This window comes from Mustelus asterias, chromosome 8, assembly GCF_964213995.1.
Source record: "Mustelus asterias chromosome 8, sMusAst1.hap1.1, whole genome shotgun sequence".
NCBI lineage: Eukaryota > Metazoa > Chordata > Chondrichthyes > Carcharhiniformes > Triakidae > Mustelus > Mustelus asterias.
This window is the reverse complement of record NC_135808.1, coordinates 75,817,000-75,840,187: the sequence shown is the minus strand read 5'-3', so window position 1 is coordinate 75,840,187 and position 23,188 is coordinate 75,817,000. Positions and strand designations below refer to the sequence as shown.

General features: G+C 44.1%; 1 protein-coding gene across 9 annotated transcripts in view; it reads right to left on the bottom strand.

The window, feature by feature from the left end:
• Window positions 1–23,188, bottom strand: part of ssbp3a (single stranded DNA binding protein 3a) — a 134,044-nt gene that overhangs the window by 9,221 nt on the left and 101,635 nt on the right. For 2 of the 9 annotated variants that reach the window (XM_078218254.1, XM_078218250.1), the window contains exons 5-12: window positions 16,765–16,905; window positions 14,126–14,185; window positions 9,780–9,846; window positions 9,622–9,695; window positions 6,914–7,002; window positions 6,517–6,565; window positions 1,861–1,896; window positions 881–935 (exon numbers count right to left, since the gene is read on the bottom strand). In XM_078218254.1, coding sequence (XP_078074380.1) covers window positions 881–935; window positions 1,861–1,896; window positions 6,517–6,565; window positions 6,914–7,002; window positions 9,622–9,695; window positions 9,780–9,846; window positions 14,126–14,185; window positions 16,765–16,785 — 451 coding nt within the window. In that variant the 5' untranslated portion in view covers window positions 16,786–16,905. Of the gene's footprint in view, window positions 1–880; window positions 936–1,860; window positions 1,897–6,516; window positions 6,566–6,913; window positions 7,003–9,621; window positions 9,696–9,779; window positions 9,894–14,125; window positions 14,222–16,764; window positions 16,906–23,188 lie in introns of all 9 variants that reach the window. The other 7 variants (XM_078218256.1, XM_078218252.1, XM_078218253.1 and 4 more) reach the window with 4 other exon arrangements.

The window sequence follows — 23,188 nt, the reverse complement described above, 5'->3', positions numbered from 1 at the left end:
AAATAGATCGAACTAGGAGTAGCTTCCTTGTCATTTTTTCCTTATGTTTCTGGTATTGAAGTTTTTCAAGTGAGTTAGTGGTGCAACAAATGAAGGGCGCAGACTTCCAAACCACTGTTTACTACCATATAATTACAACAGGTCAGTGAGTAACCCAGTAATTGATGGAATTTGGTTACTGAAACCAAGGAATAATTACTTTACTCGCATTCATAAACTTATTACATTGAACACAGTAAAAAAAGAAGAGATTATGTACAGCTGGGCACTTGACACCAAAAACGCTGGACTCGAACAATTCAAACTTGTTCCCTGGTTATAGAAATCAATATTATAATTTTAAAAATCATCTATATGGTGTCTGAGACTCGCCAGAACAAATTCATATACAATTCATTCAATATAAAAAGTTAAACAGGTAGCTCAGGTACAAGTATAAAATTTTGTATCAAATTTAAGTGTGAGTATAGTGCGCTTTAAAAAGAACATTGATTATTTAATCCAATTGTCCAATTAAATAGGTAATTAAGCTATGCAGTAGGTGCTGATGACACAGTTGAGGGTATTATTTAGGAGTATTATTGAATCCAACACTTGGGGGAAACCCATCAACAGAGAATTATTTATCTCATATTGCTGACGTTCTTTCAGTCAGTGACTAAATTGTGTAATCAACACATACTGTCTGAAGAAAAAAAATACTGGGGCAAAAAGTAGGTAAGGCTTTGATCTTTTAGAAAATAATTACTGACAGGACACTTGTTAGGTTGAAATGTGGTACCTGTACATGTTTTCATGTGAAATCTTGACAAGTAGTTAAGACTAGCATGTGTTTAAGGTTTTAACAGCAGTATTGAGAGACTCATGGGTAAAGTTGTACCTGCTGGACTTGGCATTATTGGTGTCCCTGGAGGACCTCCACCACCAGGGGGCCCCTATGAACAAAACACACAAATCAGCCTCACGATTGAATTATTACAGTCTACACTAGGTTATGCTGTTGTGAGCATACTGCTCCGAGGGCTTGGTGCGTTGCTAAATATTCTCAATACAAAACTAGAAAACAGTCTACTGAACATAGAGATTCTTGAGAGCCCAAAGGAAACGGGAAATCATTCCAACATCAGGTCAAATTTGTCTGCCTCTAGACTGTAACCAACACTAGTTCCTAGAGTCACTGATGGACTTTAATCAACTACTAAAAATATGGTTGAAGTGATTGCTTAGTCATTTTGCCTTCATGGTCCCTCTCTTTTGGAGAAGATTTTTTTAAAAAAATGTTTGCAACATCTGTGTGAAGCCAGTGCCAAATGTATTCCAATTTCAGCATTTTACACAAATCACTCACCAAATTAGCAAAATGTTAAATGTTGCTGTGGTCAATTCAAGAATTAGGGGGAATTTACTTTAAAAAAAAAAGCTAAATTGCATATTTGAAACTTAGATGGAGAACAGCAATGTTTCATTGTGACAACTTCTCCCAACTAAAAAGATTTTTCAACATTCAAAATCTGTAGCCGAGTACATTGTGGTGCATGGAACTGTAAGCAGCGATGCAGGCGTTAATGCAAAAACTCAACTCTAAAATAGACTTTCTTTGGTTCGGGGAAGGAGTATGCCATCTGTTTCTAGCTGTGCCAATTTGATCATTTCCCTCGATACCCACTTGTAAGAGAACCTTTTACCAACTTGGCCTTCCCTCTGTGACATCCTATAGGGAAGGGGTCGACACTAAAGACAGACATATTCCTGTTCAAAATTTCCTACAATTATTTCTGATCATCTCCAGCAGCCTTAGAAGTTTTCTTCACCTACAAGCATTTGTACTGTGCAAAACGTGCTCGAAATACAAATACGTACCCCGTATGTACCAGGAGATGATGAGGAATATGGAATCTGAAAGTGAAAACATCATATTTGAGAGATTTAAAATCAAATTTACCAAACATTAGTGAAGCCAGTCTCAAACTCTGGTTATCTATTATGAATATGCTTTGGTGAAATCTTGCACATTGACTTACAATAGTTTGCCTCAAAATCTAAATTGATAGAAAGTTAAGAACTAGTTTATGAATGGGGCGGGGGGGGGGGGGGGGAATAAACTTCTCTAAGTATTGATTTCTTGGGGTTTTTTGGTCCCGATTTCTCTGAAAGACTTGCCCAAATGGCCATTGTTCCCACGTAAACTGGCGTAAGTACTGGTAAAATATTTATATGAGGATTTGAGACAATCTCAATGCTGCCATCCATTAGTAAACTGAACTTTTTAGACAGCGATTAGCAGATTGATAAAATTCCTATTTTCGTCCCCCTCTTCCAAATTCATGAGCACCAAAAAACACTGGCATTTATGTAACACAGGATGACATTCTAAAGTACTTTAAAGACAGCTTTTGAAGTGTTTGTCACAGTATTGTAAAATAACTAATACAAGAAACACATTAGCCAATTTGCACACAGCAAAATCTCACAAGCAGTAATAACCAGATGATGTGTTTTAATGATGTAGGCGGAGGGATAAATATTGGTCTGGATTAGTGTTGAAATAATGTCGTAGGATATTTAAAGTCAACCTGAAAGGGCAGTCAAGGTCTCAAACTGCACTTCCAACAGTTGAGTGTCTCCATAATACTGCAGTGACTCAAGTTCAAATCTCGCAGGGCTGAATGGCCTGCTCCTCGTTCACATGTTCATACTTTTATTTCAAGTATTATTATTACTCAAAATGCTGTATTGTGGGAGGGCTGCACTGGAGTGCCAGCCAAGATTCGTGCTAAAGTCTTTGGAGTGGGACTTGAACTCGATTCCTTCAGATTCAAGTGAGTTGACATCGGGTCAATTGTAGCATCTTCACTGTCACTCTAATTGGCACAAACTAACTGAGTAGAGGGCCATGGATTACATCTTCTACTGTGTTTTGCTTAATACTGTCAAAGACACCCATTCACCCATCCATTATCGGGGAAACTGCTTTGTCTACTATTACTGTTGCAGCAATTATCACTAGAGAGACCGATGGGTCATAAAGGCATTTATCCTGTAGGTAGATCAGAAGCTCAGGATAGCTTAAGGAAATAGAAAATCAGTTGTTGTAATTGTTATTGTACATTAAATAAACCAAAAATATCCCAAGGTTAGGATATTCAGAACAATTAACTGAAAGACATTGGTTATAGAAAGGAGTATTTATAACCTCGCAGGCAACTACTGATAATTTGGTCTGACATATCATTCAAAAGCAGTCTGAGCCACATACAAGTGTGAAGCCAGAAAGCTTCTTGAGAAGGGTGTGTAACAGATCATGTGATTAAATAGTTTAGGAAAAAAATGTTTTACACTAAACTACATGATCTACATATTGCACAAGTAGCTTTCTTGGTTCACAATTTGCATGTGGCTCAGGATTTATCAGACCAAATTACCCATCGTGTGTCTGAGAGGTTATAAACATTATTTCTCTTTATGTATGTATTTGAGTTACTTGTCCTGAATATCCCAGCTCTGGGATGTGAAGTTTGGTTTATAATAATTGAAAACTAAGGCACTGAGATAGAACCCCTTGTTTTGACTGAGTTATCAGTCTCCTCCAGACAGGGCAGCAGTGGGAATATTACTATTTCCTCAATCACCAAGGATTGGTGGCAGGAAACTGCAACTAACGTTTCCTCGCATTCCTGCCCAGTGACTTCTAGTGAAAGATACACTTCTGTGAGCATCAGATGAGGAGAACACAGGACTCAAGCTCAACTATGGTGGTCAGTGGTGCACAACTGACTGCCAGCACTCACTGCTGAGGCATCCAGGTGAATAATACGCCAGCTGGTAAAGTTGTCCACAGGACTATATCCAGCAGAGACAATTTCCAGGAGGGAAAGGGGGGGGGGGGAAAAAGAACTTATGTAGTGATCCTAGGACGGCATGGTGGTACAGTAGTTAGCACTGCTGCCTCACAGCGCCAGAGATCCGGGTTCGATTCCCAGCTTGGGTCACTGTCTGTGCGGAGTCTGCACATTCTCCGTGGGTTTCCTCCGGGTGCTCCGGTTTCCTCCCACAGTCCAAATGACGTGCTGGTTAGGTGCATTGGCTATGCTAAGTTCTCCCTCGTTGTATCTGAATAGACGCCGGAGTGTAGCGACTAGGGGATTTTCACACTCACTTCATTGCGGTGTTAATGTAAGCCAACTTCTGACAGTAATAAATAAACTAAATACTGGTTGAATGGTTGCATGGATTGAAACTTGGTTGTGAATGTCCTTGATGGTGTGTGGGAGTGCCATATTGAGCCACTTTCCACTGTCCGAATTGCATGCACTGCAATAAATGTTTTGTTGCGTCTTCTAGGATTAATAGCCATCACTGAAACAGCAGCTGTTCTCCTGACCTTTCTGAACCAACTTTACAGCTCAGGAGTCTCATCAGCCTGAATTGAATGCCACCAATGTACTCATCAATGTGTTACGCTTCCATTTCCTTCCTCACTCTCTTTTTACCCGAATGTGAGCGGTGGCAGAGACGTCCAGAGCAGATCCTAAATGGCTGACGACTTTAATGTTTTATGGCAACATTTGAAAATTGTGATGACACCCTCTCACTGGAATACAACTTGATCAATTTGCATTTGAAAATCACACTCCAAACCCAGAACGAACTGTTGATTTCAATCCCAACACCGTACGTAGCTATTGCCCCTTAGTTCTGCGATCAGGAAACATTGAACAAGCTGGGGGTTGGGGGGGTTCTTTTTAGAAAAGGAAAGGCTAAGGAGAGACTTAATGAAGGTTTTTACAATTACTTAGGAGTTTGAAATGATGGACACAGAAATGATGTTTCCACGAATGGGGATGTCCAAAACAAAGGCCACAAATAAAAGACAGTTACTCATAAATCTAAGAAGAAATTCAGGAGGTACCTCTTTACCCAATGTGGGGCTAGATTGTGCGAATGTGCTAGCACATGGAGTAACTGAGGTGAATAGATGCACATAAATCGAAGCTAAATAAACATAAAATGTTCTGAAAATGGGGTTAGATGAAGTAGAATGGGAAGAGGCTCACGTGGGGCATGAAACATTGGCATTGGCCAGCTGGGTCAAATGTCCTGTGAATTCCTTGCAAGATAGCTGTCTGACACCTTCCACAAAAAGAGGGGGGGGGAAAACTTCAAGATCAATAATTCTGTTTTAAAAGAGACACTCCATTTGCTGTTTGTAGGTGCAATAAATCTGCTGCCCAATAGTAAAGGAAGTGCTGAAGTCCTATAGCTACGGAGATTACAATTAAGGTCCCAGAGTCTCTTGGAAGAGTGAACTTATCAAGAGTCCCAAGGAAAGGAAAGGCTGGGTAAATATAACGCTACATTTCTGGAACCATTTAGGTATTGCCAGTTCAGTCTTTCTGGATTTTATCAGGACATGAAAATCACTAAGACCATTTCAGTCTGCCTTCCAAATGTGGAAGGGATTCACAGGATTCTCCATTTGTAATCAGGAGAAGGAATTGGCATTAGAATCAAAAACAGCAAAATGTGAACGAAAACTGAAAGAACAATTTGGTCAGAATATAAGAAAGGCTTTCTCTTGCTATTGGAAGTGGTTTGAATGGAGCTGATAATGGAAACAAGAGAAGCAATGGAATAATGATATGTCTCATACAGAAACCATAAGTAGAGTGAAAAAAGTTGTACAGTACGGAATAATTACCGACCAATCGGAAAAGTAATTTCTTGCTGGATTGCCAAATGTATTTATAGTACATGGAAACTAATAAACAAAGAGTTCATTGTAATAGGCAGATGCAGGTAACATTTTGTTTGTATACACGCTGAATAAATCTTAAAATGTTTCCCTAAGGATTAATAATCAAAATAAACTGCTTTTCTACCAAATTCCTTATTAAAGTTGATGGTCATTGAACAAAATGTGCATTTCACTGTCCAGTTAAGCCATAAAGAGTGGCATGCGTTTGAAGGAAAATGTTCAATTAATACACAAGAAATTGTCTCAAAGCATGTTGCTACAAGTTTTCATTAAATTTTTAACTACACTAATAAAGAACAACTTACTATTATTATAATAGCAATTAACTAAACAACATATGCAACAAGGAGAAGGACACCCTATACAAGAGGACAATAAAACACATTGCTGAGAGTTAACTGACAAACATATTTAGGATTAGAAAAGGATTTGATTGAACCATTTTTTCTACTTGCAGAGACGACCAGATATAGGGGCCATAAAAATGAAAGTGTCATTAACAAACCCGAGAGAGAATTCTGGAGTAACTTCTTAGCTCCGTGGTTAGAATGTGGAACTTGCTACCGCAGAGAATAGTTAAGACGAATAGCAGAGACTAATTTAACGGGAAGCTAGATAAACAAATAAGAAAGAAAGGAATAAAAGGATATGGTGGTGGGATTAGAGAAGAATGGTGGGAGGAGACTCATGTGGAGCATAAACACTGTTGGGACAAATGGTCTATTTGTGCTGTAAATACTATGTAATACAGCACTACTTACTGAGTTAGCATTGGAAGGATTAGGCCATGGTCGTCCAGCTCCCGGGCCCCTGCAACGAAAATATATTAAAAGCATTTATTTTCTCAATGCATTAACTCTCTCAACCCATTCTTGCAGCACTAAATCAGAGATGTTTTCATTAAATCTTTACTTGTCTTTGTCATAAATTAAGATTCCATTACAACTAAATTTACCTTTGGCATTAAAGTTTCAAACTCTTCAAAAATGTTAGAAGAAAAAGTCAAAAATATATCCAATTTTCCTCACTTAATGTTTAGAAACATGCAACTGAACTCAGCAAAGGAAATGATTATATCTTGTAAAGTGATCATTGATGTCAGTAAAAGTTTAAAATCGACTTTCCCCACTTTTAACAATCACTTATCTGAACACTTACATGTTCATTCCAGCCATGCCTGGACCTATTGAATTGGGGGGAGGTCTCATTGAGCCGCCGTAGTTCTGCAACGATAACCAAGGATCAGACTACCATTACGAGAAGGAAAGCAGAGATGGGGATGGAAGGGAAGAAAAACAGAATGTTAATTGTTAAGTTATCACGCAGGTCCCAGGATTTGAGCTAAAAAGAAAACAAGTCCAAGTTGAAATCAACAAATTCATGTTCTGCTTCAAAGTTTACTTTTGGGCAGGTTCAAACCCAAGTAGAGTTTGCAAACCGATGGAGAATTTTGTTTCCATCATCTCACTAACCCCCTCCAACTCGGACCTCGGCAGCAGTGAAGATTTAGCTCAATCATACACCCAATAAATTCAATTAGCGCAGTCATTTTCCTTTATTCCCATTTGTTAAGTGACTTTCCTCTTCCAGATTATAATACCTGATCAGGTATGAAAGGGTTAACTTGGTGTAAGAATCAACTAACTTTGATACTGGATATGCCGATTTGCTATAAAACATCGTATTTTCTAAATATATAATTTCTACTAAATGTTCACTGCTACCACCCGAATAGTAAAGGGCGCAGCTTTGTGGTAATACACGATTCCCTTTATTCAGGCACTGAATTGGCATTTTCACAATGAAGAATGTATAAAAAATCCTGAGAACATTTTTAGCTATCACTTCTGCCTAATAACTTGCACAATCAGACTTCTGAAATCACAATGTTCCAAGGCACTTTACTGAGTAGTAAGAGAAACCGAACACCAACCCCCAAGGGACAGTGTTGAGGTGTGATTCAGGTTTGAATGCAAAGATGGATTTTGAACTTGAGAAAAGTGGAGAGGCTTGAATTAGAGGCTGAAGCTTCTGAGAAATAGCAATCACTGCCGGATTGCTGCTCTGCAACTCTGTTCCACATTCTGACCAGGTCTTCAGAGCCTGGCTTCTTCAGAAATGCAGAGCAATCTTTCAGAACCGCTTCCTCATAGTGCTGGATCTTTCCAGATCAAGCCACCACTACTGCATAGGGCTAACTCTAACACTAGTGAAAAGCTTTGGGAAATTTAACCAGCTTTTTCAACGTGATAGTGACTGGGTGAACTTGTAGATGGGCAGAGTAGCAGCTGGGAAGAAAGAGTACGCAGGTCAGGAGGGATAGTCTGTGGCCAGGGGGAGGATGCATGTGGTGGGGGCTAGGCACTAGGCAAGTTGGGATTGGGGTGATGGGGGCAGAAAGAGGAGAGTCAGGGGTGCCAGTTTTATGGTTACCCAAGAGTTAGACTAGGATTTTTCTGTCTAACATTTCCTGGGTTACTATCCAGGTAAGTAAGTTGGAATGGTCCGCAGAGAGTCAGAGACTTTGTTGGAGGGTCCCGAGGAGCAAACCTCCAGGGCAATTCCCACGGAATCAGTGCATTGGGACGTCTGCATGGTCCAAAGCACATCCTGGAATTCCACCTGGTCTCTAACAATCCGGAAATCAGATCTAGGCCAGGGATTCAACAGGTTAGGTTTAGGTAGCTGAAAGATTTGTTACTAGCCATGGGACAGGAAAGATGAGCGTACAGAGGTCCAGAGTTACAATACTGAAGAACATGGGAGTGAGGAGCTGCAGAGGTAGGGTGGGGGGCATGGAAACGTGCAATGAGGAGGATATCAAAAGACACAGACACCAAGTGCCAGTAGAAGCTTGCAAAGACCAGGATTGATACAAGAATGGGCCTGTTCATCGTAGGAAGCAGTATTTTGGATACTGGAATTTAAGGAACCGAAGGCAAAAGGAAGACAGTCGGCCAATATGATGCAACATACAGCGATGAGATAATCAGATAATCTGCTTTGGTGATGTGAGTCAAGGGATGAGTATTTGCCAAGAGAACTCTCCAGCTCTCCGGGGCAGCAGGGTGGTTAGCACTGCTGCCTCACAGCACCAGGGACCCAGGTTCAATTCCCGCCTCGGGTCACCGTCTGTGAGAAGTTTGCACTTTCTCCCCGTGTCGGAATGGGTTTCCTCCGGATGCTCTGGTTTCCTCTCACAGTCCAAAAGTGTGCAGGTTAGGTTGATTGACCATGCTAAATTGACCCTAGTGTCGGGGGAATTAGCAGGGTAAATGTGGGTTATGGGAATGGGGCTTGGTTGGGATTGTGGTCAGTACAGACTCTATGGGCAAAATGGCCGCCTTCTGTACTTCATGGATTCTATGATTCTAAAGTGACAGAACAACTTTGCAAGCCCATCTGAAAGTCTAGATGGAGCTTCAGTTTAACATCTCATTAAAAACAGCATCTCTAACAATGCAGCACTTCCTCAGGCTGGCACTGCCAGGATAAGCATAGATCATGCGCTCAACTTTCTGGAATGGGAGTTGAAACCATTACCTTCCGACTCGAGCAAATACAATGAGCCAAGGCTGACAGGGAAATATTCATTCTGGCTGCTATTTTCTCCTTTCTTAGATTAGAGGTACTGAGAACAACTGTTGTCACACCTCAACTTCAGATCAGCGTTTAAACAATCCTACTGATCTACACAATCTAAATGCTCAAATTGCAAAACTTATCATGGGAATAGAGAAATTGGAAGAGAGGAGAAGGTCAATCAGACATGCCTACTGATGGGTACCAAAAATTAAAGAAGAATGTTTCAGTACAAGAAAGTTCAAAGACAATAGCTGAAAAGCTCCAGCCCCTGTGCTGCCTACCTGCTGTCCCATTGGGCCCATTCCTCGTGGAGGAGGATTCATTCTCTGCATTGGTCCACCCATACCAGGGTGTCCTGTAGAAGGGAGAAGAAAATCACATTACATGCACAGCACAGACGTATTTCTAAAACCTAGGTGGCACTGCGAACACATCTCACCTTGCTGTCGTGTGGGATCCAATGTGTTGGGTAGCAATGGCTGTGCACCTGGAACACCACCTGGGGGCTGAAAACAATTACAGCGTTAGTATGCAGCATCCAATTTCAGAACAACTGTCATTACTTGAGCTCAAAGTGAGAGATACATGAATGCTTGTGCTTTGGGTGGTGGTAGAAAAGGAGACAGGGGGGAAAAGTGAGCGAGGGGGAAGCAAAGTGAGAGCGAGTGATGGAAATGGACAAGGTAAAGAGAAAATCGACACTAAAGGATCCCACTCCCAACTCAATACTCCCGGATATGTACGCTTCCAGTAATCAACAATTTTCCATAAATGCACGCCTTCAATTTGGAGATATAAAACCCAATAAATATTGTATAAAAAGTTGAATAATAAAATCATGATGAAACAAAATAAATAAATGCTCAAGTAATTAAATTACTCCACCTCCGTTCTAATGTTTTCCCCCTCTTCTGCTGAAGGCTGTGTTTCTTTCCAGGCTACAGTCATAAGTGCTTGCAACTCTCCACCAATTTTCCCAAATCACCTAGCCAGGGAGTGTTAGTTGGCTGTTCGAACTGTTGGGAGAATCACAAACCAACCTAATCCTGTTCTCTCCCAATCTCGTCATTTTCCCTTCGAAGCTTCTAGAATAATTCATCATAGGAATTCTTAGTTTTTGCCCCCCACTTCCTGTCTCATGGAATCATAGACATTTATAGCACAGAATTACACCTCATTTGGCCTCGTGTATGATCTGAGGCAAATGATCAGGCATAGACGAGGCTACCTGGTCTACAGGGCCCAACTCGGCACTGAACTGTCTGAACAGCCATGCTTATTTTTTTGTGTATTTTATCATAGTTTAGTTCCACCAGAGGAGAACATACAAACAAAAACAAGCTCTTGACAAAATGAACAAAGTTTGGTCTTGGGTTTAAAAAAAAATGAAATGGCCCAGTATCAGATATTATTCAGAAATTATATTTCCTTAATCATCAAGTTAACACATGAGCCATTTATTGGATTAATGGGAGATTTGTGTCCGATCCACTGTCAGAGAAATTCCCCACACCCACCAAAAAAAATTGATTCCAAACCATCACAAATCCAAACAAACTGGATGAGGATTAGAAAATGTGGCCAAAACAATTATTTTGGCAGCATAACAAATAGTGCATTGTTGCAGAATCATGAGCTCAGCAACAATTCTGGCTGGGTGCACCTTGTAGTTAATGCTTAAAAATATCCTATGCTGCGCAACTAGAATTTTCTCCAAATTTGAGGGCAAAGAAATAGACTTGCATGTTAACCACTGAAAATTTCTTAACCAATTAGCTGTACACAGACACATCATATAAACCCCATATATCTCACTGCACTCGGTTGGATAGATCAGTCAGCACTTCTGTTGCTACTACCCTGTTACTCTGTGTACACCAGTCACTGAAACACGCTCGCTTGGGTGCAGTGCAGCACAGCACAGCACAACAAGGTCACTCTCCTAACAGACTCATGAAAGAGCCTGGAGCCATTTAAGGTTCACCTTAGCTTTATTTATGGTTCTCAGTAGGCTTTCTGCTCAATCTGTTTCTACACCTCTATTCATGGCCAAACTAGTTATGGAATAGCAGACTGAACAAAAATTCAACACGGCTCCCTCTTCACTTCTGGCTCTCTGAGTGGATTACTCCACCTTCTAAAAAAAGATACGGTTCTATTAAAATTAAACTTGGGTGGCATTCAACCTGACTTGGAGCGACTTGGCAACTGCCCACTCTGACCTGATTGAAATAGATGTGCATCCTTCAGGAGACCGTATTTTTATATCCCACCTATCCACAGTACAGCATTCCAGAATAACCCTCAAATAAAGTATTCACGAGCACAGTGTTCCTGGAGATAGAGTCAAGTGAACACTGCTATACCAATGCAACAACTGAACTGATAGCAAATCCTTCTAACAGCTTTGGATACTTTAGAGGAGCAGAAACCCCTGATAGAATCCAAGTCACTCCATGAAGAAAGGAAAGTGAAAGTTTGAAATGCAGCGCCAGAAGTTATTTAATCCTGCCCAGGAGGAGGGGGGGGGGGGTGGTCTCTGGAGATGATACTCTAGCCACCAACTGACATCCACTAAAGAAATAATGAACAAGTTTTGTGCGATATAGGGAAATGGATGCAGCATTTCATCAAGTCTTGGGTCATAGAGCTTTACAGCACAGAAAGAGGCCCTTTGGCCCATTGTATGAGAATGGATGTTGGGAGCAGGAGCAGATCACAAGGACTGTGTTCACACTCTGGAATTAAAACTGCTGACTGACATTTTGAAGAAACCCTCAAGTTAAAAGGATGATGGGAAAAGTGAAAAGCACCATCTTTATTGGTTAGGTTCTTTGTTAAAAAGTTGTATAGCATAGTTTAGCCATATTAAACTCACTTAAAATCAATTTGGGTAGCTTTCATTTCAGTTGCCAGTGAAATTAAACCTTTCCTACTTACTGGCGAAAGCTTCCATTTGAGAAGCGCAGGGGGAGGGAAAAGGTGATGGAAGAGGAGGATGAGGAAACTAACCGATTAAAGAGATAACATACCAAACAGCCCTCGTAGTGACGTTGAGATCATTTTTGGAAGTGTACAGATTTCCCACTCCTGCACACCCAGCAGCTACTGAACAGTGGAGGGGGGTCGGATCAGACTGAGCTGTGATGCTGTCACAGTTGAAATACCTGCACTTGCTGTCGCAACTAACAATTGAAAAATGGTCATTTGAAGGAATACCAGAGGATTGCTAATGGTCCTAGAAAACTGCCTCTCGTGGGTCACCTGGGGAGCATTTGGAGTGGAGATGCCGGCGTTGGACTGGGGTGAACACAGTAAGACGTCTCACAACACCAGGTTAAAGTCCAACAGGATTTGGAGCATTTGGAGGACATGGGGAGGCAGACAATCCAAACACTTAGGGGCTACCATGTTGTGCTTTAATTGAAGGAATAGAATGGCAAGCCACAAGTAACAATACAGTCTTTTAAATCCAAGGTGTACCTCGATGCCCAAATCATCAATGCCCAGTTTAGGTACCATGGGCTTTTCAAATAAAATTGTGCAGCCAGAGCACATTGTGAAAGTAAAGATGCTCTCATTAATATTGTCAAGTCTTAACAAAATCGATACACCATGCAAGTAACTAAGGAGGCTTTCAGCTGGAATTCCCACAGGTTATACCGCTGCAGCGAAGGGTGCTATACATTTCAACATATTTTTACTGCAAGCAATATTCCTCAGTATAATTCCTAAGATAAAATCGCTACTTTGACAGCTTGCGTCAGTGTTTGAAATTCAGAAGGGGAACCAGTGACACTGATGCCAAACTTCACACGAGCACGCAAAGAGAGCAGCTCCATGTCTTTACAAATCCAACATTCAAACCAACTGAGGTTACAGCACAATATTTGCACAAGAAGAAGTGCACTGAGCACAACATGGGTCACACACAGAAAACCACTCTGAACTAACAAAAAAGGTATATCTGGATATTAAATGATAAAAAGTTAGGAATGGGGAGCACCAAAAAAGTTTAGGAATCCACGTACACAGGTCTCTAAAACGTAGTTGTCAGGCAAAAGCAGCAAATCGGAAGAAGTTAACGGAATGTTAGTCTTTAAAACCAGAGGATTAGAATATTAACGGGATAAACTTCTCCACAGCAAAACAAAGCCCTGGTTAGTCCACATCTGAAGTACTGTGCACAGTTCTGGGTGATGCATTTTAGAAACCATATAGCTGCCTTGGCAGGAGTGTAGCAGAGATTTGCCAAATCATTACTGGAATTCCAAGGGTTAGGGTATTGGGAAAGAATACGTTGACTGTGCTTGTACTCGTTGGCAAATAGATGGTTATGGGGTAGTTTGATTGAAGTGTTTAGTATTTAAAATAACATTGGTAGGGTAGATAGAGGGAAACTTTTCCACTGGCGGGGAGAATTTAGAATAAGGACATATACCCCGAAAGTCAGTCAGACCATTCGGCAGAGAAGCGAAGGAATACTCCTTCGTGCAAAGGGTGGGGATAAAGAGCAGTCTAAAAAATGTGAACGCTCTCAGCTATGATGGTAGTTCAAGAAATCCTTTTAAATCTGATGTTTAGATTGTTGCTAGACCAGGTACAAAACACAGTCATGGTCTCAGTAAATGGCAGAACAGACTAGAGGGCATGAATGGCCTAGTCCTCTTTCGATATTTCTAACACACTCAGTAGTAAACAACTTTGGCGAGCCAGTTAATTAAATACAGTTACAAGATGGGAACATTAAGTGTAGCAGTGTTAGAAGCATAGTGGGTACAGTACCTGGCTTCCCATTCTGATGGGGGGCCTTGGACCTCCTGCGTATCGTGGTGACATAAAAGGCTGCAATCACACAGAATTAGTTAAATCTACAATCAGCTAAAATCCTAAAAGTTTAATCTGCATAGTGGAAAACCTGTAAACTCACGCAACAATTTGTAAAAAAAAATGACCAAAGCCAAAGCAAGTGATTTGGTGCTGGGTGATACATCATATCAAATCCTTTGAATTCCTGCACTTGCTGTGGGGGCAGCACAATTTGCCATCCAACTATTGTGATTTTGCACAAAAGGTCCTGAAGGAAATGAAAATAGAAGTTTTGAGTGATATATCACTACTGGCAATAAATCACTTGCCTGAGCCAACGCTTGTGTGCTGGATCTGCACCAAATTGATGAGGACTTTGAGATGACATAAAAAGGAAAATCGTAACTCACTTTTTAAACAATATGCTATCGTTCTAAAAACTCAATTTCCCTTCAAATGCCCCAATGAACAGCACTACAGTAAATAAAGTTAAACAAAGATTAGATACTATACCCTGAAACTCAATTTCCCTGATCCTCCAAAAAAAAAGGAGCTTTGTAGCTTTAAAATTGAACCACCTTGATTCACACAGTAGCAAACTGATTGGGATAATTAAGCTACATATCCTACTCGTCAGTGGTGATTGAAATAGCAGAAAGGTGATTTCTGGCAAAATAAGGAACCTGCCCAGCACTGCCAAGGACACCCTTCACAAGCCAGTTCTGTCAGAATTACACTTTAGGAACTAGACTCGACTCTAAAAGTTGCAAAGGAAAACAGATCAACATAACTCGATCTCTGTTCAGTTACAAAGGACTGGTTTCACATCACAAACTTAAAATGGAAACTAAGCAAATTTACAAACTAATTTACTGAAATCTATGTTTACAGACACAGGTGAAGCTGCAATAAAATTTAAACCAAAGCAAAATACTGTGAATGTTGGAAATCTGAAGCCTTTTTAAAAAAAACCAGGGTTAAAAAAATAAATTCCCAGGTCCCTGGTGAAATATTTGTAACATTCGCCAAAGAGGTAAATCTCAGCATACACTTCACCAAGATTTACAATTCTGATAAATACCAATTTTTGTGTGAAATACTCTTTTTGGAAACATAGCCAGAAGGAGAAAGGGAAACTTGTGAAGAATTGCTGGCTTCTCTCGGGCACCCCTTACTGACAGGATTGGAGAAGCTAAAAGGTCAGGGGAGCTAAGAGGGCAGTAACAAGAAAATCAATATGAAACAAAGTCATCCAGATGTCTTGCTGGAATAAAGTGACCATGTTTAGTCATGACCACCAATAGTTTCTTAAAACATCATGATTTTTAGCATAATAAATATACATATTCACATTTAGGTCCCTCAGGAGTACTAATTTGACTTGTGTGTTTCAATACAAGGATCCAATACAAGTTAAAAATACACAACTTTCCAGGCAATGAGTTCAATATAATGGATGCTGTGGCTGAGGAACTCAAGTGATTAAGAGTTTGATAGCAACAGTGTGATGGTATTCCTGCAAGGTGGCTATTAATAGGGATTGTACATTTTATATGGACACACAGATATACACACAGACATGTACACACACCAAGCTGTCAACACTTCACACACATTTCTGGAACACAGCTGCAAAGAGATGAAAATGTTCACTGGCCCAGTATCAAGGCGGTGATCTGCTCACTAGGCTGAATACATATAAAAAGCACTTACAATCAGAGAAGGAAAAATTACAGAAAGGCAAATCTGGTTATCCCAGGAGTGAACCTTCCTAACTCCCCTGGATCACTTAGTTTTGACCATCAGGCAAAATTGAAATAGCAAAAAGACTCTAAATAAAAACAGAAGCAATTGGACTTTCCATCTGGAGTTGCACATGTTCTGACTCTGCTGTGTCAAACTGATAAACATGCAACTTTAAGACGAGGGTTTCACCCCGCCCAATGGCTCAATGGATAAATGCACCGTAAGGGATGATACTGAACCCTGTAGACCAAGAAGTCCAAGGTTTAGATTATGGACTGTGCCAAATTAGCCTAGCTCAGCTAAGGCAAAGCATTAGTTGAACTCTTGAAAAGGGGTTTTTAAGGGGGGGGTAATGGGGGAAAAAGGTGGTGTAAAATGGGTCAGAGTGAGAGGTTGGAAGAACAAAAATTGGCCTGGCTTCCTGCTTCTGTTCACTAGCCTTTGGTTCTTGTGGAAAAGAATGCGCATCTGTGTGGACGGCAGGTCAGAACCGGGCTTGGTTATGATGCCTTCTCACGGCAAACAACCTCCTCACGGTCAACAAGAATCAGAATGGCCATTTGAGCACATTATCAACAGGCAGCCAACATAACGGAACTTACCCAGCATGCCTTTAGCAGAGGGCATGGGAGCAGTGGGGAAGAAAACCTGAACGTAAAAAAAAAATGCATGACCTGAGAGTTGATAGAAGCACAAACAAAATCCATCTAGTTTAAAAGAACCCTAAATGGAAGTTTCACTTCTGAGGACAACCTGATCAGGAGTCTAGCATGTAAGACAACAGCAAGCAAAGTCAAATCATTAGTCAAATGTAGAAACTCTTGCCCCTTCTGAATTAAAGAACCCAAGCAATTGCACCAGCTCATTACCTGATTGTGGGGTCCCATCATGTTGTTAGGATTGTGAGGAGGCGGCTGTGTATGTGGCGAGGGCTGAGAACCTGGGGGTCCCTGCGAGAGGTTAGAGAGCAGAGGAAGGGGGGTTACAGCGTCAGTGCATCAAGTTGCAGGCTGCTCAGAAGACTGCGGAGCCACTCAAAAAAAGATTCTTTTTTAAGAAGTGTAACAGCTGTTGCAGACCTGCCATGTTTGTGCTTTCAACAAGTGTTAGTCTCTAGGCTGCTGCCAGCGACAATGTAGTTTGTTACCACGAGCAATTTTCTTAATTAACAGACATTAATTAGCCATTTAGCATTTCTGCAAAGCAGCTTTACCAAACATGAGTACCACTGTGATAAATAGTACTGATTAGAGGATGCCCTAATTAACAGCAACGAGCAAGAGAGAAAATGAAATTACGCAAATTAAAAGGGAGTGGAAGTTAATGAAGCTGGAATGCATTTGCACCTGTAGTTCTTTTGTGTTGGTGAGAATGGAACACACTACAGAATTTACACCTCATCATTTCATTAAAAGATTCATGGTGAAACACAGTAAATAAAGCTTTTGGACCAATTAGTTCGAGACTGAGCCAACCACTTCCGTTTCTAGACTTACAAGAAGCAGCTTCCTAATAAGTCGCTGTACTCACTGGCAATTCTGCAATTTTAAAAATTCTGGGATCTTCAACTTGGTAAAATGGAAGGGAGGGGAAAAAAATGATGATCTTTCTCACAGGGAATCCACCTCACCTTGTCAACTAAACCCAGTTTGCTTTCAGCTTGTGCAAAACCAGAATGTAAGTCAAAATTAAACATGTTCCCACCGCATTCTTTTTAAGAGCAGACTTAATTCTGGAAGGTCAGCTAATTTAAATTGGACGGTGAGAAGTCAAACTGAGAAAATGGGAGCAGTCACTGGATTGCAGACTTCCATCACTTTCAACAATCACATTAAAACTGTACCGCTTCAAGTTGTTAGTCAGGAGTACTCTGATAATTAGCTGCCCAAAGGAAACATTTTTTTCTTCTTATCTCTCCTGGAGGTACAGACTTCTTCTGGGACACAATTCCATGAAGCAGCAAGAGCACCTCTCATAAACCTAACATACTATTCAACCTCAGAGCTGGGCAGAAAAACCCAGCACTGTCCTGTACCCATTTTCCAACAAGAGTCCCTGTACAGCAATTGGAAGCATAAGCCTGATTTTTGTCCCTTTACCGAGTCCAGTGTTGCTATTCCAACATTGCAACTACCAAGCCGAGTTCAACTAAGCCAGCGGAGACCTGGACCAGAAGCTGGTATTTTCCTGAACTGTGTGCCTCAACCTCACGAACATGAGAGTTGGTGCATTTACTCACTGAGCCGCTCGGGGAGCATTTATTAAAAATTGATTGTTGCTTTGAATAAACCAATCTCACCTATCCCAGTGTAATGGGAGGATGCCCACTCTTTGAATGAACAGAAGGTGGAGAAGAATTTCCACAAAATGGGAGCTGGTGATGTGAATTGAAGACTCAAAAGTAGAAATCCAATGTAAAAAGTTGATTTATATTAATCTGAGCCATCATTTCACCAGGACAGAAACGTTTGAGCTGTTAAAGAAACAACACTATATTTTACGTGAAATGTATTCCACTTCAAAGCTCAAACGGAATACTTTTGTTCCTTACACTCCCCAAGACATTCAGATTACAAATAAATTTCGCCTCGTCAACAGAATCTCTAGTCATGCTCCCAGACAACATGCTATTTATTGTAAGGGTTAATAGTCTAGCTGCTCTGATAAACTTAGAGCTTTCTGCAAGAACTACTGTAACAATAATGCATCTTCTGCAAACACTTGAAAAAACTGTCAAGACACTCAGAAAATCCAAAACCTTGCAAAGCCTCCCAATTGGCAGCAATTTCTGAAAAGTGAATCAAAATCTCACGACTACTGCAACCTCTTGCACTAATGCTTCTGACAGGCACTTTCTGGATAATGTAACTGCAGATGCAGCATCGATGTAAACACTTCAACAAATATCACATCCTCCAGCCAACTCACTACGCGAGGGTGGGAAAGCCTCGGCTGTCTGCAAGACAAAAGCATTTTTAAAAACCATGGCAGTCCACTTCCTCCCAGCCTCCCAAGAGACACTGTGTTTAAACACACTGTGCACAGCACCTCAATATTCTTACAGCAACTGAGTAACAGGATGCATGTGAGACAAGCAGATTTTCAAAGGAATGCAATTGGTTTCATATTACAGAAATATTCAGAGTTCATAAATTGAAGACAATTTGTTACTTTAAAAAAAACCCTTTTCCATGTTTTTACAGGTTAAGCTAATACGCCAATTTTGAATCTAGAAATGTGGGTCAGTGTGGTCAGAAATGTGTTTAAAAGCATTTTAATCCAGGACAAGTGATGGATGGGGAGGATAGCTGGAATTGGTCACGTAACCTCACACCATTTTGAAATCAGCTCGGAGTCTAATTTCAAACAAAGTACAGCACAATCTGGCCCATGCAGTAGCTGGGGCACACGGCACAACGTATAGAATCCAACATGCAACACAATGCACATACATCCCTGAACACACACACACACCCACCATCAGCATAGACAATGTAGTGCACATACTATTCAACGAACAACACAATGCCCACACTTAGCCCTGTACTTGCAGTAATAATTCAATGTTAACACACCTTCAGGGTCAGAGGCTAGTGCCCCTAAGTATAACCAAATCAAAGGCAGCTTTATACTTACATAAAATCACTCATCAATTACAGATCCTGTTCATGTTCAAATAGTACTCTATAGTGGAAAGTGTGAGTGTCTTAAAATAATCAGATATGGACGAAGCAGCATGGAATTGCATATGGTGGTTTTATCATATTTTAATTATTAAATAGAATTGCAGTGTGCCCGCCTGTAGAAATTCTGTCCAAGCAGTTTCAAATCAAGGCCACTGATGGCAATAACCAGCGTATTCTGGACCAGTGTGCTCTGGTACAGAGATGCATTTTGCAGCAACTACACACGGGGACGGAGACACACACGGGGACGGAGACACACACGGGGACGGGACACACACACGCGGGGACGGGGGGACACACACACGCGGGGACGGGGACACACACACACACGGGGACACACACACACGGGGACGGGGGGACACACACACGCGGGGACGGGGACACACACACACGGGGACGGAGACACACACACACGGGGACGGAGACACACACACACGGGGACGGAGACACACACACACGGGGACGGGACACACATACACACGGGGCCGGAGACACACACACACGGGGACGGGACACATACACACGGGGACGGGACACATACACACACGGGGACGGAGACACACACACACGGGGACGGAGACACACACACACGGGGACGGAGACACGTACACACGGGGACGGAGACACACACACACACGGGGACGGAGACACACACACACGGGGACGGGACACATACACACACGGGGACGGAGACACATACACACACGGGGACGGAGACACACACACACGGGGACGGGACACATACACACACGGGGACGGAGACACATACACACACGGGGACGGGACACATACACACACGGGGACGGAGACACACACACACGGGGACGGAGACACACACACACGGGGACGGGACACATACACACACGGGGACGGAGACACACACACACGGGGACGGAGACACATACACACGGGGACGGAGACACACACACACGGGGACGGGACACATACACACACGGGGACGGGACACATACACACACGGGGACGGACACACACACACGGGGACGGAGACACACACACACGGGGACGGAGACACACACACACGGGGACGGGACACATACACACACGGGGACGGAGACACACACACACGGGGACGGAGACACATACACACGGGGACGGAGACACACACACGGGGACGGGACACATACACACACGGGGACGGAGACACACACACACGGGGACGGAGACACATACACACGGGGACGGAGACACACACACGGGGACGGGACACATACACACACGGGGACGGAGACACATACACACACGGGGACGGAGACACATACACACGGGGACGGAGACACATACACACGGGGACGGAGACACACACACACGGGGACGGAGACACACACACACGGGGACGGAGACACACACACACGGGGACGGGACACATACACACACGGGGACGGAGACACATACACACACGGGGACGGAGACACACACACACACGGGGACGGAGACACACACACGGGGACGGGACACATACACACACGGGGACGGGACACATACACACACGGGGACGGACACACACGGGGACGGGACACACACACACACGGGGACGGGACACACACACACGGGGACGGGACACACACACACACGGGGACGGGACACACACACGGGGACGGAGACACACACACACGGGGACGGGACACACACACACGGGGACGGGACACACACACACACACGGGGACGGACACACACACACACGGGGACGGGACACACACACACGGGGACGGGACACACACACACGGGGACGGGACACACACACACGGGGACGGAGACACACACACACGGGGACGGGACACACACACACGGGGACGGGACACACACACACGGGGACGGAGACACATACACACGGGGACGGAGACACATACACACGGGGACGGAGACACACACACACGGGGACGGAGACACATACACACGGGGACGGAGACACATACACACGGGGACGGAGACACACACACACGGGGACGGAGACACACACACACGGGGACGGAGACACACACACACGGGGACGGAGACACACACACACGGGGACGGGACACATACACACACGGGGACGGAGACACATACACACACGGGGACGGAGACACACACACACACGGGGACGGAGACACACACACGGGGACGGGACACATACACACACGGGGACGGGACACATACACACACGGGGACGGGACACACACACACACGGGGACGGGACACACACACACGGGGACGGGACACACACACACACGGGGACGGGACACACACACGGGGACGGAGACACACACACACGGGGACGGGACACACACACACGGGGACGGGACACACACACACACACGGGGACGGACACACACACACACGGGGACGGGACACACACACACGGGGACGGGACACACACACACGGGGACGGGACACACACACACGGGGACGGAGACACACACACACGGGGACGGGACACACACACACGGGGACGGGACACACACACACGGGGACGGAGACACACACACACGGGGACGGGACACACACACACGGGGACGGGACACATACACACACGGGGACGGAGACACACACACACGGGGACGGGACACACACACACGGGGACGGGACACACACACACAGGGGGATGGAGACACACACACACGGGGACGGGACACACACACACGGGGACGGAGACACACACACACGGGGACGGGACACACACACACGGGGACGGAGACACACACACACGGGGACGGGACACACACACACGGGGACGGGACACATACACACACGGGGACGGAGAGACACACACACGGGGACGGGACACACACACACGGGGACGGAGACACACACACACGGGGACGGACACACACACACACGGGGACGGGACACACACACACACGGGGACGGACACACACACACGGGGACGGGACACACACACACGGGGACGGACACACACACACACGGGGACGGGGGACACACACACACGGGGACGGAGACACACACACACGGGGACGGGACACACACACGGGGGCGGAGACACACACACACGGGGACGGAGACACACACACACGGGGACGGAGACACACACACACGGGGACGGAGACACACACACACGGGGACGGAGACACACACACACGGGGACGGAGACACACACACACGGGGACGGACACACACACACACGGGGACGGGACACACACACACACGGGGACGGACACACACACGGGGACGGAGACACACACACACGGGGACGGAGACACACACACACGGGGACGGGACACACACACACGGGGACGGGACACACACACACGGGGACGGAGACACACACACACGGGGACGGAGACACACACACACGGGGACGGGACACACACACACGGGGACGGAGACACACACACACGGGGACGGAGACACACACACACGGGGACGGAGACACACACACACGGGGACGGAGACACACACACACGGGGACGGAGACACACACACACGGGGACGGAGACACACACACACGGGGACGGAGACACACACACACGGGGACGGAGACACACACACACGGGGACGGGACACACACACACGGGGACGGAGACACACACACACGGGGACGGAGACACACACACACGGGGACGGAGACACACACACGGGGACGGAGACA